The 17524-nt window shown below is 38.2% G+C and overlaps 1 protein-coding gene across 1 annotated transcript in view; it reads right to left on the bottom strand.

Annotated features, from left to right (window-relative positions):
- Positions 1-1570: 1570 nt before the first annotated feature.
- Positions 1571-17524, bottom strand: part of OBI1 (ORC ubiquitin ligase 1) — a 39629-nt gene continuing 23675 nt past the window's right edge. Inside the window, exon 6 of the mRNA XM_081046638.1 lies at positions 1571-5020. Coding sequence (XP_080902764.1) covers positions 3508-5020 — 1513 coding nt within the window. The 3' untranslated portion in view covers positions 1571-3507. The remainder of the gene's footprint in view (positions 5021-17524) is intronic.

Here is a 17524-nt window from a genome sequence, read left to right as displayed (position 1 = left end):
GATGAGTTCTTAAATCTGCATTTAATAGATGCTTCCTCCTCGGAGTGGGGTTCCGAGAATTAGGCAATAAATGTTCACTATGCACTCTGAGATCATTGCTTAAAAGGTTTTCTCTCTGCCAAGTATTATTAGAAGGATCAGATTACATCATGACAGGCCGACTGTGTTGCAGGACTCCCACAAATAGGAATGAAAAGACCTTAGGAGGCTTGGGAAACCCTTCTAATCTAATAGATCACATTCCATAAAGTTAAACTGTTAATGTCAGTTTGATGTTCTCTACAAATACCATTCATAGGTACAAAAGTGAGCGGGGGAAAAAAAATCTAGTGCATGTATTACTTTGAAAAATCGAAACCATTCAACTATATAGAAACAAGTTCCTGAAACATCTTAGGGTTCAAGACCAAAATTCTTCCCTTGCTTGGTGGTACCTTTAATTGTTTCAAACCAAAGTAAATAGATTGAGAGATTATAGAAAAACAAAGCAAATTTGAAATTAAGGGGCTATACATCTTCAAGTTTTGGTCTTAGTTAATCCATTAAAACAGGGAAAAGACTTGTCATTTTGGATGGGATGATTTTGAAAATTAGAAGATGAATGCTACAGGTCCTGTCATAAAAAAATCTAGCATTATGTCACATTGTCTTAGCTATAGCATTTTAGAAAGGTGAACAGTCAATAGACGCTGTTTTTATAAAGACATGAACTGATAAGTGTCTGCTTCCTTTCACTAGTGCATCTTTCTCTAACATAGCCTTAGTGCTATTTTTAAAATCACCTAAATGTCAGCGTTAATGTGAATTTTATAAACTTAAAAGTTGCACACACACACGCACACCCATCATTAAGCTGTCAGTAGTAGAGTGAGATCCAGGAACAGGCAGGAATTAAATGTTACTTGAAAAAGAAACATGCTAATACTTCCAAAATACTACTTTAGAAAGAATCCTTGGAAACTTCAAATCCATTGGTCCTTTGGTCTACAAATGTGAGCTCCCAAGCATGGGGGATGAAGAGTACAAGCTCTGGAGTCAGAGACTCAGTTCCAAGACAGTGCTATCCCATTCCAGCAGTGTGTGACCACTAATCCTCAATTCACTTATTTGTAAAGGGACCATAGTTGGCTTACAGAATTTGAAAAGAGGATTAGATGAGATAGAGGTTAGCAAAGTACTTGGTTTCAATAAAAGGTAGTTTGTGTGTGTGTGTGTGTGTGTGTGTGTGTATTTAAAAATATGTGAGACCACCGTATTTGTCATGATATATCAGATTATGGTAAAAAGGACAAATGACAATGTGTGATTAAAATCAAATCCTGCATAGATTGTTCTCTTCATCTAAGGAATGTCACAGGATTGATTAATTTAGTATATGAAACACAGTTTTGGGGAGGATGGAACACTGTTTCTAAAGCAGAGAGGAAGTACCCTGGTCCAATACAGATACTGTCACCCCGGGTAGGCATTAGTAAATCAGATTACACACTGGATTTCCATGGCAGAGTATCAGTATACATTTGGATTGAAAACTGATACATTCGTGGTAAAGAAGAGTTACACACAGAATGAGAGTGAGACTTATCCCCAAATTTACTCTATTAGTTCAGAAAAATTTCATATTTCTACATTTAATTTCAAGTATATAACAACACTCTCAAAGATATTTCAACTGCTAATACCTCTGAAAGTATCCATTAGCTTTTTCCGTATCACAAAGATACAATGATGCACAAATACTTATTGGAAAATATATGATAAAACCAAAAACATATGCTTTATATTAGCTTTTCAAAACTTTATTTTGGTTCTTATTACTTCTGAAAGTGGAGGGCATGATTCTCCACATCAAAAGTGATTTGTTATACATCTATAGTTTCATTGAATCCTTAGAGTCTTTGTAACAGGAGTCAGCAAAATTTTCTGTGAGATATTTCAGGCTTTGCGGGCAACATGGTCTCTGTCACTATTCAACTCTGCCACTGCAAGGGCAAAAGCAGCCATAGATAATCAACAAATGAGTATAGCTGTGCTCCAATAAGACTTTATTTAGAAACACTGAAATCTGAATTTCATATATTTCCCTGTGTTATGAAATAGCCTTTGAATTAAAAAAAAAAATTAAAAAGTGCAAAATCCATTTTTAGTTCATCGGCCTTTCCCAAAAACAGGTGCTGGCCAGCTTTGGTCCATGGGCCATAGTGTGTCAACCCCCATGTCATAAGATCAATTAAAAATGGTAAGTTTGATTGATCTTTGTAGGCTAATTCAATATCTGAGAAAACAACAAGATTACAGTGCTTATGACATCCTTTATTCAATTCACATAGAAAAGCATGCAGTAGTAATGTAAAACAGTACAGTATTAACGTAAAATGTTCAGTGCGCATTAGATAAACAAGTCATTAGCATACAAATCATTTTTAAAAGCCTATATAGGCCTACCAAACATGTTTAGAATATACTTTTTCAGAGCTTAAATTAAAAATTGTGCTTAGCTGACCTGTTCTCATCCCAACACTCTTGATGAAAAACAAAATGAAATTTTGTCCTACATAAAAGATATTCTATTAGCGAACTGAAACTTCTTTTTCTTAAGTAAGAAAAAACAGTGCAAGCAAGAATGCTACCATGCATAATGTTTTCACAAAGAACAATGACATGCAAACAAGAACTTCACCACTCCAAAAAGCTCTCCTGGGATGTCAGTGGATCAAGAACTTGTCAGTGAGTGATTTTGTACCGGTACATCTGGCAGTATGACGTTACCGTGTTTAGGTTCCCCAACCCTAACTGTTCTATGCCTTTTTTTTCAAAGTAGGCTCAATTTCCGATTTTCAACACACACAAAAAGATGAACAAGTGAAAGTTATCTGACATAAAACATACACATAGAAATGTATTCTTTCATACTAGCAAAACGTTTTTACAAAAACTGAACAAACATATTAAAAATGCAAACATCTATGTAAAACCTAAAAAAAGGTAAATGAATATTGATTGGTCTAAGGTTAGAGTGCTATTTCTCCATCATGGCCTTGCATAAAAGGCCACCACTAAACATAAATAAAAGGGGGCAGGCAAAATAATGACCACTCTAGGAAAAACTTTAAAGAAACTCAAGTGTCCTATGAGCAGTGTGTAGATAAAACATAAAGTTTTATAACATTTAAGAAATACACGATCTGAGACGACTGAGGCTCATTAATAGGCCATTGTATCTAACAGTTTAATAGAGATTCAAAAAAATATACCCAAACCGGATACATACACTATTCATTAAAAAGAAACCCCCTCTCTACCTTTTCTGGTCAAAAAGATTCCCTAATGAAAAAGAACAAACTCTTCAAAATGAACAAAGTATTCTAAGTACAGGCAATCCACCATTCTGACTTGACACTTGACTAAAGATGATCAATTCAAAAAACTTTTATGAGGGGAAAAAAGTAACTTTAAAAACTTATATTCCTCTCAGGACAAAAACATAAATGACATCTTTCTAATGAGTCAATTTTTAGTTGCTTTTGATGGGCTGGCATTGGAAAGGCTGCTCTGTATTTTTCTTTTGGTCGATTGATTCACATTTTTATTCTTCTTTTCAGGCACGAAAGAAGCAGACCAAGGAGACTGCAGGTGGTTATGGAGACCACGCATGTCTGAGGACATTTTAAACACAGATGACCCAAACCTTTGATCTTCAAACAGCCGGTGTGAACTGCTTAACAGAACACCCTGGGAAAACTCAGTCTGAAACAAACAGCTTGGGGGTTTGATTTCATTAGTTCCTGAGTCAGAACAGGGATGGAGTGAAAAATCTTCATCCATTCCTTGGTCAGATGGAGAAAGGAGAAAAAATGAAGTGGGTTTCCATTCATTTCCATTCACTAACTGACCAGTAGTTAGAGAATCTTTGGAAAGGTTTGGCTTAGTTCTTTCTTCCAACTTATCTGGTTCCTCAAGAAAGTCACTGCCTTGAGACGACTTTGATGACCCGTCCAAATCCACTGACTTGAAACCGTTATTACAAGGGCTCTTACTATTGTCTGACTCTGACATCATGGAATCCAGCTCAGAGATTTTGTCAAGGTATGCCGCATCCATTGAAGCTTCGCTGGATGTTCTTGTCCGATTCATTTCAAAAGAGCGAATAGAATTCAACCTCTTGGATAAACATGAACCTGATTTCTCACTCAGTTTTGAAGAGGTTTCTCCAACAGAAATTGCTATTGTGTTCCCCTCTGAGTTTTCAAAATCCAAGCTTTGGGCATAGCTTGTGGAACAACCCCAAAACCCTGTCTTTGGGGAAGGAAAACATTCTGATTTCTTTTCATTTTCACTTCTATCATCTTCTGAAGAATCTTTACTACAGACATTCGGAGAATCACAAAAATCATCAAACACCAATTTTCTGAGATGGTTTGAGGGCATTTTGGAGCCTCCTGCTTTGACCACAGAGCTCTCTCTATTTTCTGGAGTACTGAGCTGAAGGCAACTAAGGGACAAGGGGGTACAGGGAGCCGGGAGATCATAAAGTTCTTCATCTTTGTGGCGCGCACAATCACTTGGCTTATTACCCCATTCTCTTTCCAAATAGGTATCCATACTTGTATCTGTCCCATCTAACATTATTTCCACCTGTTTTTGACATAGGTCTTTGTTCTTAGAACAGTTTGGTTCTGCTCTGCTGGTGCTTTCCTGCCGGGCAGAACTGTTAGAATGCTGTGCCAGGTGAGCACTCAAGCCGGATGAGCCAAGCTGCTTTCCGGCACCATCACCTTGATTCTTTGATGGCATATCCTCCCCACTGCCTTCGCTCCCCTGGCCGTCTGCAGAAAGTGCTCTCTGGCAAATGGAATTCATAGATTCCTTCTCTTCACTTGAATTTTTCAACTGTGCAGTTTGAGATTCTAGTTCCTCTATGTACTTATCACTTCGTTCCAAGGCTTTTTTGAGTCGATTGGTTTCACGTTCATACTGTTCTACTTTGGACTGAAGAGCAGCTACTGTAAACCTTCCAAACCTGCAAGGAATGGAAGGATAGTTAACCTTACAGTTCAAACTTTTTCTTTCCTTTTCAAAATTTAACTGCCAATTGTCTCAGCCCATTCTAATTTCATATGACAGTGACATTTCAGACCACTCGATGAATAGGACAAGAACTAAACCAGACATAGTATCTTCCAAAAAAAAAAAAAAAAAGGGGTTTTCTCACTTATGTAATAATAAGCATATGATAATAATGGCAAAGATCTAATAGAATACTTTTATGGTCAAATCAAACTGGTGGTAGCAAAGAGGCAGAAACTCACTGAAGATTTCCCTCCTAAGACCTAGCTAGCTCTATCAATTCAGCTCATATATGCATGGAGAGTTATCCCCTAAAACAATGGCAGAGATTTATGATAACATTTGAACAGTGGTCCACATCTTGAAATATTTACATTCAATCATTTTCCTATCGTACAGTACTGTTTTATAATACATTTCTTATACAATGTCACCTTGTCAAACATAAAATGCCAATTTGAAATTCAGAAATCTTAGCAGTCCCAGCAGGGGTGGTTTTAAATACTTATTTGGACCCTTTCCATTATAACCACCCTTGATCTGACGCTTTGACTTGGCCTTTCTGAACACTGGGCTTTAATTCATTTCAGTTCTATTTATTTTTGGCATTTTACAACTGTGTGAAACATCAATCTCATTTCCTCCAACTTTGAAATACAAAGTCAGTACTTGTGGTTCCAATACTTTACACATACAAACATTTTCACATTTTCTGAAAAGGAACATTTTGGAGAGAGACTGAAAAAGAACAATAAAAAATTCACTTTTTACTCGGGATTACCTTGTTTTCATTATTCCCTTAAGAATAGGTATTGGGTTTAGCTCAGAAAACATATTTTGAGCACCTAGTATGAGCTGGTAGTACATTTGGAACTGGGGATACAAAGATCAAAAAGACTCCTCCAGCTTCAAGGGACATTAAATTCCATCTGACTATCAAGGAAAATTCCATCTTTCAGGAAACTGCTTCTTATGTGCCAGTAAACACAAGCCTTACATTCTAACCCCATGAAAAATAACTTCTCTCCATGAAAGTTCTTTTATAAAGGCTTTTTAAAATCATTTGTTTTTCCATCTTGAAGAATTCAGGTGTTTTCTCTTTGGAGGAAGGTACTTGAGAAGTTGACTTCTTAAAATAGTTTTATCTTTTTCTCCCCCCAACAATAAAAATGATTACAATTAATAAATGGATTAAGTATTTAACAAATAAAAACTATAAAGAAGGGACCAATAGTAACTGCACCTCTCAGAGCCAACCACTGCATACTCTGTGAGTCCCACACAATGCCCATCACCTCCACTTAAATTACAGCCCAATTCACTCTCCAGCTGATTCCTGACACGATCCCTGCTCTTGCCACTAAGGGAGAAAAGCAGGGGCAAAGGCAAGTATAGACTCAGAAAATCCCAGACTTAGAAAGGGCCTTCAAAGACTTGCTGCCAAATATTGATCTACTCACTGCAATTAACTGAACTTTCATAAAAAGCACACTCCCTTCAACCTCTAAAAGGCAAAAGAAAAAAGCATAGGTATAACAAAACCAAAGTAGCCACAATAACAAGCCTCCCTGTTTCAAAGACAAAGTTTTTGGTTAAATGAGTATTTGGTTAAATGAAAGATGGGAGATTTTCCTTCTTTGTTAAAGAAAAATATTTTGGTTTGTAAATGTGGTATTTGACAGAGCGGTAGTTTCTGTAATAGAATTTTAAAAAGTGGACAAAGATCTGTAGTGCATTCTGCAAAAATGTGAGTTCTTGATTGTAACTACCCTGGTATCATCAAATAACCCCCATATTTTTAAATGGAAAAACTATATAGCATGTTTATTTAATGCACACAGCAGAAGTGACAGTCTTCAATTTGTTTACCAAGATAAAATTTGTTTTTTCTTAAGAGCAATTTTTCCAATAAAGATAGTTTCAGATGAAAAACATCAAACAATTTAAAATCAAATAATGTCACTAGATAGTAAGTCTGTTTCCAAAGGATGTCCTTGGGAACTGAGAGGTTTACATAAGGAAAGACTAGTGACAAATAAGAAACATTACCCAAAATACAAGCAGCCTCTTATTCCAGGTTTTAGCCTAGAATTTCAAGAATAACATCTTTAAAGATGCTATATTTGCCCCATGTGTTTTTTTAAAATTATTTTTAAAAAGACATAAATTAACAAATGGTCTTGAGTTGAAGTCAAAATGATAGCCTTAGCCATATTTCTTGTGTTATTTCCGAGAGAAAGCTGAAGTACCATGAGAACTGACCACAAAGGCCAGCATATCTGAGAGGAACAAGCAAGCAGAAGTCACTGATGGAGGCTGGCTTTTTCAAAAAGGTCATTGTCCTCAATTTCCCAAAGTTCCATTTCAATACTTTGCAAGTGTCTAATACTTTGAGTGATCAGATGTTTTTACCATGATAGTAAGGGACCTGGGCTGATGGGCAAAGGAAGAGAAACACAGAGTGAAAGCCATGGAACTGATCAATTAATTAATCAACCCACATAATTTATTTGTTTTCCGTCTCTTTCTTCCCCACTAGACGATAAGCTCCAGGAAAGTAAGGAGTTTGACCATCTTATATTTACTGCCAGCTCCCTAGAACAGTTGCTGGTATACAGCAGCCCCTCATTAAATATTTCTTGAATAAATATTATTTCCTTACTTTATTTAACATATACATAAAAGCCTTACATCAAGGCAGAGCCAACACCACAGGATTCCTTAGGCCTCTTTTACACACAAGTATTACGAGTCACTATGTTACTAAATTAAATGTTTCATATAATTGACTATTTCCTTTTTTTCATTGACACCAAGGAAAGCCACAGAGAATGACATATACACAGTATAGTTTTTTAAATACAGGCTTGCCATTCTACTCTATCCAAAAAACTTTCATTTTCATCCTAGCAAAAGAATGCAAACAGATGAGGCTTTTGACGTAGGGATTAGGGATTTGTAGTTTACCCTAGATACGTATGTTAAATTTGGCAAAGGGCCATTTACTTGATCGTACGGAAATGACGACGACAGATGCATGTATCTGACGCTACACTTCCATAGGAGAACACAGTGAGGATGAGGACGTATTTAACTTTGGGTCTCAATACACTTATTCACACTCATTCCAGATATTTCCACAGTACATATCATTAAATAAATCAGTGCCAAGGCAAGCTGGAGGGATTTCTAACATCATTTGCCATACGTACTTCCTTTTCCCGAGCAAATTTCAAAACGGAGTATTTTCATAAACATTCCATTAGAGACCAAAAGGCTTTGATTTTCAAAGTAGCAGTGATGGCCAAAGGCTTCATTATGTCAGAGAAAACATCGTAGAGCAGTATGGGAGCTGCACCTGATATTGGAAGTGTGTTCTGCTAGAATCTAGAAGCTTAAAGGATTTCTGATCTTGGAATATTAACTGAGGTGTACAATCTGGTTGAGGGCTCCCCTTGTCCAAAAAGCTACAGAGTACAAGACTGTTCCTGTCCCTACTAGAAGTAAGAGAAATGAAAGTCCTATTGGTTTCACCTTTGAGATATTATGGCTATTGTAAGGGTGTCTCCAACAAAGAAAAGTTCCCAAGATCACATGTTCTCATAGCCCATCACATAGGAGGAACAGGTGTGTTTGAAGGGGATCAGAAGAAAGCAAGCGTAATAAAAGAATAAATGTCAGAACCAAGTATCAAAAGAACTAACCTCCAGTGGAATGCTGCCGTTAACTAGTGGTGAAAAACTGAGCAATTTATTTTGCCTCTAGTTCTCCATGGCATCCCCAACAAAAGGGATAAATGCAGGAAGCCCAGTGGGTTGCTGAGACCACCAAACTTCAGAAACAACCGCTTGAGATACAAGGGAGACACTGGCGAAGTGAGCCCACCTGCCTCCCATTGTATCTTTGATTTTATATCTTCTCCTTACTTACTAGCTGACGTAACAGTGAAACAAAATGAAAGCAATCTTTGAATCTGGCCTGACAGATTTTCAGTGTTGATACCCTTGCTGTATATGGTTCTGATACACACAAATTTCAGTTACCACAGTTTAATTGAATAACAGCAGTCACTTAACAACATGGTTCAAACATACCACATTATATTAACTGTGAGTAACTGCATAAGGCAAAAACTTCACTGCTAGCTTTTCAGTTCACAAAACACTACGTAAATAACAGATGTTCATGGTGATCAGTGGCCAATCACGTCTTTCAAAGTCTGAAAGTGGCCAGTGTTATTTGTCTGTTATTCAGTTCATACACAGTAAAACATGGAGTTGTGCTGCCACATGGTATTTTACAAAGGTGGATAAATTAGCAAGCAGAGATGAAGGTGCAGCAAAGATGAGAAGTGATTAATGTTAGAAGTGAAATTAGAATCAAATGTAAATGTCGTTATACATGACTAGCTGAAACTACCACCATTCAGAGACCCTAGATTATGCCAGAGGAATCTGGGAGAGGCCAACTTAGTGACATAAATGAGGATAGTGATTGTGACGAAAAGGCGAAAGATATCTAGAGGAAGTGACAGGCTGGCAAAAAACTTCACATTAAAGCAATATGGAGATATTGCACAACATTGAAAGCACAAAGGACAAAATGCTGGAAGCAGATGCAAACTTAGGAGTGTGACAGTTTGTTAAGGCATTAGAAAAGATGCTAGAGCTTCCTATCATAAGTTATCTGATCAGGCGGCAAGCACTATTCAGATTATTCTCCATAAGTTTGTTACAAAGAAATAAAATACTTTAATTCTCAATGTTTTCAACTGTACTACATAAATATTAGCATACGAAATACGTATTACTTTTACTGTTTTTTTTCCATTTTCACGTACATTTATAATTGACAGTAAGAGATTTAATGTTTTGACAAAAATTGTTAAAGGTTATAGAACAATTAGATTTTTCCCATTGATTATTAAGATTGTTTTGCGTGGTTTTAGTTTGAATGGTCATTTTTATGGTCTTATAGAACCATGCAAAGTGAGGATTACCAATGTTAGTATATGTGCTGCTGAAGCAAGCATGGGCTTACCTAGGGGTTGGTATGTGAGAAAACCAAGTAAACTTATACGGGTCTCAAAATCATTTTTTTTAAAGAACTGCCATACTTACCCTAAGAATGATTCATTCATATAGAGTGAATTTTATTGTAAGACCCATTCATATAGAGTAGATTTTATTGCACAGTTGCCTTCTACATAGCTGTAGTTGCATATCTTCTCATTCCTGGACTGTCAGAGATGTTAGGAAAGTATCTTCTTTATTTTATTTTTTTTTTAATTTTATTGGGGTATATTGGGGAACAATGTGTTTTTCCAGGGCCCATTAGCTCCAAGTTGTTGTCCTTCAATCTAGTTCTGGAGGGCACAGCTCAGCTCCAAGTCCAGTTGCCGTTTTCAATCTTTAGTTGCAGGGGGCGCAGCCCACCATCCCATGTGGGAATTGAACAAGCAACCTCTGGTAGCTCAGCGGCAGCTCACTGTCTTCAATCTAGTTGTGGAGGGTGCAGCTCACTGGCCCATGTGGGAATCGAACCGGCAACCCTGTTGTTCAGAAACTGCGCTCTAACCAACTGAACCATCTGGCTGCCCCGTGTCTTCTTTATTTTAAACATGGAGGAGCAGTAGAGTTTCAGATAAAATTTTCCATTTTTTCTTTCCCTTTCCTAAGTATTTTCTCCTAAAGTGTAATCCACTAGGTAGAGTTTCCTTCAGTTTGGAAACTCTGTTTTGAGTTAAGTGAGTAGCTTGTAACATGAGCTCCTCAGGAATCTGAGTTATGCTAGGAGTGGACGAAAAGGGAGAGGTCCCAGTTCTGTGCTCTGCTATGTCTTTTGTGTACAAGGTAGGCAGGGGGCAAATTTTGGGGAAAGAGGACAGGGAGAACCAGGGCTATGGGGAGCTCAAAACTGTATTTGGTGGTGGGGCCTTTTTCTCTCACCTGCTTCCAACGAGTTGCTTGTGCATTACTCCTATCTACCTCATCCTGTGTGTGTGTCAGGAGGATGGGGGGGGGCACCTGTCTTTAAACTACTAGGAAAGCTACGGAAGTGGCATATACATCTTTATCTGCTGCAGAGCCATCGGACTTGCAGTGTTTCTTCAAGAGAGTTTTCTCTTTTTAAAATTAAACAGTTATGAACATGCTACAGTCCTAGAGAATCTGTTAATCATAAATGTTCTGTCTATGGCCAATCTTAGTCACACAAATTGGTTCCACAAAAAAATGTATTATATAACAGGAGGCAGACTGAGAGAGAACAGGAAGAGATTCTCCCCCCCTGAAGACTCAAGATAAAATTTTTGTTCCTTGGCCCATAATAAAAAAAAAAAGAAAGTGAACTTTTGGGATGGAACTTACCAAGAGTATGGGTAACAGATAAATCTTTAGCAATAGTCTAAGTGACAACAATTGACAATGATGACAGGAATAACAGCAGCAGCCACAACTTATTGATGTTTCCTTGTGTCAAGCACATTACTATATTCTTGATATATTATCTAATTTAACTGTCAACCTTATTGTTGACATGACAACAATTGTCATGTCAAGCAAAATATGTTATTTTTGTTTTAAAGATGAGAAACAAGAAGCTTAAAAAGGTTGTCTCTTGTTCAAGGTTATACAGAAAGTGAACAGCAGGAAAGGATTTGAATTCAAGTCTGTTTCAGTCCAAATACCATGTTTGAACTCATCTGAAGTGTTTGAACATGAGTTCCCTTCATAAGTAATATCAGCACCTATTTATACGATGTAATGGTATAAAATGCAAGCTAGATTTACTGAGTACAAAGTCTACATACACAGTCAAGGGACTAGCAGTGTTGCAATATTTATTAGTACACTGCTAATAGAAACATGGAGAGAAAATAAGGAAACAAGATGTGGGAAGACATGCAGGGATGTATGCTGATAAATACAAAGTTGATAAATATTTATCAAACACCTACTATGTTTTAGACACAAGCTCAAGAATATTTTGAAACTACCAAAGATCACTTTTTTACAGCAGTCTTGCAGAAAACTACAGCACAAACAGATCACCCTGGCAAATGCCAACCCAAAGAGGGTGGCTATTTTAACCAGAGATATGAAGACTAAATCTGAACCAGAGCTATGAACTGAAAGTGCCACCTTTAAGTGTGCTAAGTGTAGAAAGTATACACGATCATATTGTCTACCTCATGCACAATCAGCAGGTGTCTTCAGCTATGGGAAACAATGCGACTTATGTGAAACAGGCAAAAATTTAAATACAAAATTTTAAGGCTTAAACATCACATAGGTACTTCTTTCAGGGTCTAATATCGAGGGAGAAAAATGCCAGCTATGTTATGTTGCATCTTAGTTTAATCATAAAATCTAAAGTGTTTCATTATTTGCAAGAATTAAAAAAAAAAAAAAGCCACACTTTTTCCCCTTCAGGACAAGGGTCACATGACAGTGGAACTAGACAAAGAATGAAGAATTGAGACCTTTGCGGCCATTTCTCCTCCCTATGCCTTCTAAAAGCACTGTTTAAAAATTAAGGTAGTGTTTGCTTTGCAAGCTTTCAAATGGAGAGCAGAATTTAAAAATAGTAGTTCATATTATAACACAATTTTAAGGGAAATTTTATGTGTGTGCATGTTTATTTTATTAAACTTACCAGGCATGTGTAGTCAAAAATTGTGGTGTCGAAAATTTTTGCTGAGATACCTGGAAATTCTTACGAAAAACAACCCGAGTATTGGGCAGCAGGTATAAATTGAAGAACAGATTCCCATTTGTGGTCGGTCTCTTAAAAGGACTGTCCCATATGTATATACTGCCTGTGAAGGTGGGCTAACTTACTGTGGAATAAAGTCCATTCTATTTAATAAATACATTTCATTTCAATCTCAGAAATGCCCTCATTTTCTATCTGAAAAGATCAACCTTGTTTACATGACATCAGTGGGGATCCCGATCTTTCATGGAAGGAGAGAACCTTAAGACATGCTATTTCATATCTTTTTACAGTTCCAAGAGGAATAAAGGACTTACACTTTTCCCAAAAATACAATAACCTTAACAATAACAAAATCTCAATAGTGTAAGAGTACAGCTATGCTTTGGTGAAAAAAGCATACTTTAAAACTCTGGACTAGTATCTATCGATATATTTTTCCCTATAGTTAAATCAATCTCTCTCAGTACAAGGAACAATCTGAAACAAAATAAAACAAAACTAAAAACTGTGATCCAACCACCCTGTAATTATTACTCAGATAACAGTTACTGAGGACTAATGTACGCTGAGGGGCTATGAGGAAGGGAAACAAAAGGAGTAAAAGACATTATCCTTGTTCTGAAGCAGTTCATAATCTTTCTGGCAACCCAGTTGCTCAGTCATTAGCATGCACTGCGGGCTCTTGAAATATCTTATCAATACAATAAAGACAAGCTGACAGAAAACTGCAGTAACTGTCCACCCCCAATTAGCTGCACATCGAGAGAAGGGCCCCTCAGGCAGCTGAGGGGCCTGAGCACACCTGGCTGTCACAGTCTGGCCCCAGGGTATGATCAGGCTCCCCTGACAGTCTACAAGTTCCCCTTCCGGGAAAACCAAAGGGCACAACAGAATCACTCATTGGATCAGGCTGGGGTCAAATACCAGGAATCATGGCATTTGTCAGAGCAGAATCACGAGAAACAGAAAAGGCCAGAATAGGTCAAGAAGGGACAACAGGCCAGGTCAGCAAGACCAGAGGTGCTGCTGAGGAAGTCGAAAGCCAGGAGTCGTCCCAGTGACATAGGCCTAGCCTACAACACAGCTTAGGAAGAGCAGACCCAAGGATGGGAAAAGGGCCACAGCACAGAGTCAGCACGGAGACAGCTTACGGGTAGGACACCCAGTTCAAACGAGGCGACTCAGACAAGAAACCTTGTCGGGGAGCCAGGCAAGCCCTAACAGCACCTCCTCCTTTCCCCTGTCTGACTCCCAGTCACTATTACAGCTTAGGACAACTTCAGGAAATCCTTCTGCTCTCCTCATTTGGAGAAAATGCCAGGAATCTGGTTTCTTGCCCTCTTACACCTTTTGTACTTTGAGTTTCAAGAAAGCTGAAAACTTCAATCCCCTGGTCAGTTCTCTCCCAGTGGCAGGATAGAGTACTAGAGTATAAGGACTCCTTCTTTCTGCCATGGGAAATAACAAGCATCCACGCGCATGTATTTTTATATAGATGTATATATACATGCATTTTAAAAAATATGTCTTAGCTCCAAGGAGCTGGTAGATTAACTGAGCGTGACAATCATGGAACTGGTCAGTATACAGTGTGATCCTTAAAACAATATGATAGAACAATGGGAGGAACAAGAGGATAGTGTTCCTTCTGTCTCGGGAAATCATGGAGGACCTTACAGATAAAGACACAACCTGGCTAGATCTCAAAGGATGGGTAGTTATGCACCAGGCAGAATAAAAAGGAGAGACTAATGGAGAGGACCAGGGAAGGCAAAGGAAAAGGCAAAGATACAAAGATCTGTCACAACATGGCGAATCTGGGCCCAGTGAGAAATTCAGCATGGCCAAAGCAGAGTGCAAGAAAGGGGAGGCTGGAGAAGAGACAAGAAGGCCAAATTTAAGTCATATTAGTAAGGAGCCTCACATATACGATACTAAGACATTTGGGTTTTAATTTACGGGCAAGGGGGAATCACCAAAGGTTATTAAGCAAGAGAGTGAGACGATCAAATGTATATTCTAGAACTGAGGCAACGATAAAGCAGATGTTCAGGGTTGAGAGTGGAAAAGAAGAACAAGCAGGAAGGTTGTTAAAACAGACCAAGCACAAAATCATGTGGCTCTAAACCAGTGGGGATGAGAAGAAGATGGATTTCAAAGGCATTTAAGAGGTAGGATGCACAGAATATAGTGAACAATTAAGTGTGGGATGAGGAGAAGTGGTGGAGAAACATAGGAAGACTGGGGTTTTTATCTTAGGCAACCAGATGAGCAGTGAAGCCATTAAGAACAGGAACAAAGCAAGAGGATAAACAATCTTTTGCGTGGGATAGATACAGACACAATTATTTACACACACACACACACACACGCACAGACACGTCTACCAGTTCTTTGTGCTACATATCATGCCAAAGACAAAATTATTTCCTTTAAACCTTACAATACCACATTATCGACATTTTACACAAAGAAAATGATGGCTCCAAGAGGTTATTTATCGGATGTTATTTATCTATTAATTTAATTATTCAACAAATATTTATCAGGTGCCTTTCAGGTGCTGGGGTTTTGCAAGTGAGGGAGATAACAGCTAGGTCCTTCCCCTTGTGGAGGTTAAAGTTTAGAAGGAAGGAGACAGACAAGAAACAAGTCAAGCAATTAAACAAACAAGATAATTTAAGACAGCGGTAAGGGCTAAGACAGTAATATTGTAACACTGAGCATTAACCATGGGCTCTAAGTGCATTTCAAGTTTTAATTCCCTTAACTCTCACTACAACTAGATAGGTAGTACTACTGTCCCCATTTCACAGAAGACAGAAACTGAGATGCAGAAAGGTTAAAACATCTTCCTCCAAATCAGAGGTAGTAAGTAAACAAAGCCAGCGTTCAGGCCGAGGGTGCCTGGCTCCTAGGAGAGCTCATAACCACACTAAACTGCTTCACCCCACCATGATTTTGTTACGATGGTGTCACTGTAAGACAGAGCGGGGAAGTAGAAGGTGCTAAAGCAGAGAGCTGCTTTGACTGAATGATCAGAAAGGCCTCTCTACATCGATGATAGGAGACAGCCACATAAAGATCTGGAAGCAGAACATTCTAAGCAGAGAGGGAAAGTCTAGCATGTTTTATTAGGTTGGTGCAAAAGTAACTGTGGTTTTGGCAATTATTTTTAGCCTTTTACATTGCAGTTACTTTTGCACCAACCTAATAGACACAGAAACAAGTCAGTATGGCCAGAGCAGGATGAGCTAGAGGAATGGGAATGAGGTGAAGAACAGCAGGCGTAGACTAGCGTGTCAAGGATCTGAACTTTATTTCAGGAAAACACTGGATAGTTTTAGGTAGGAGATTTAAACTTAATTTATAGTGATAAAAAGAGAACTTTGAGTATGGTGAAAATGAATGAACTGGGTAAGGGAAGAAGAGGCAAAGCAAAAGCAGGGGAATTTGAATCCAGATATTCTGTCTCCAGAGCTAAGCATTTACAGTAGCTCCCCCTCATCTGCAGGCCAAGCCCCTCGGAGGGCGCCTGAATCACGGATAGTACCAAACCCTATATACACCATGTGTTTTCCCATACATACACACAGACCTATGATAAAGGTTAATGTCTAAATTAGGCACAATAAAATATTAACAACAATAATAAAATAGAATAACTATAATAAATATACTGTAATAAAATTTATGTGAATGACTTGGGGTCACTTCCTTGACAAGCACTGCTATACTGACACAGTACAGCTACACTGCCACTCTGCCATCCGGGTAACTGAGATGGCTACTAAGCAACTGAGGGGCGGGGAGCACATCCATGCTGAGTATGCTGGACAAAGGGATGATGCAGTTCTGGGAAGAGGGAGCCGGACAGATTGAGAGTTCATGTTACTAAGAATGGCGTGCAATTTAAAACTTATGAATTGTTTATTTCTGGAATTTTCCGTTTAATATTTTTAGACCACTGTCAACCACAGGTAACTAAAACCGTGGAAAGCAAAACTGCAGATAAAGGCAGGTGGCGGGCTACTGTACAGTCATTCACCACTTAAGATGGGGACATGTTCTGAGAAATGCGATGTTAGGAAGATTTCATCTTTCTGCGAACATCATACTGTACTTGCACAGACCTGGGTGGTATAACCAAGTACTGTAATTAGTTGTATGCGCAATACTTTTAAACAGCTGGCAGCGCAGTAGGTTTGTTTACACGAGCATCACCACAAACACGTGATTAATGTGCTGTGCTATGTCACAACAGCTGTGATGTCATGGGCGATAAGAAGTTTTCGGTTTCATTATAATTTTATGGGACCACTGTTGTATATATGGTTGTTCATTGACTTAATCAAAGTTATGCAGCACAAGACTGTATTTAACCTCTTTGCTCTAAATTTAAGGTACAGGATCTCAGGTGAAGGTATAAAGTAGACAGTTCAGGAGAAAAGGTGAGGCCAATGATTTAAATTTTCTTTTGTAATCTTTCACATACAGGTAGATTATTATTAAAGCCATGGGAATAGATGAGATGGCTCAAGGAACACAAATTACAGCAAAAAGGGAAGGAAGCCAGGCCCTAATCTATGAAGCCTATTCTTTCTTCTTCAGGGCACTTCTTTTCATATGCTGTAACAGGAAATACTGCTGACTGTCCGGAGAGTATCTGCAGCCTTTATCTTCCCCCAGAAGAAGCTGGGGCAAGGGTGAAGACTGGTCCATAATGACAAGCCTTGGA

Source organism: Rhinolophus hipposideros (genome assembly GCF_964194185.1).
Source record: "Rhinolophus hipposideros genome assembly, chromosome: 4".
NCBI classification, from domain to species: Eukaryota; Metazoa; Chordata; class Mammalia; order Chiroptera; family Rhinolophidae; genus Rhinolophus; species Rhinolophus hipposideros.
The sequence above is the reverse complement of the archived record's forward strand: the minus strand, read 5'-3'. Positions and strand labels throughout refer to the sequence as shown.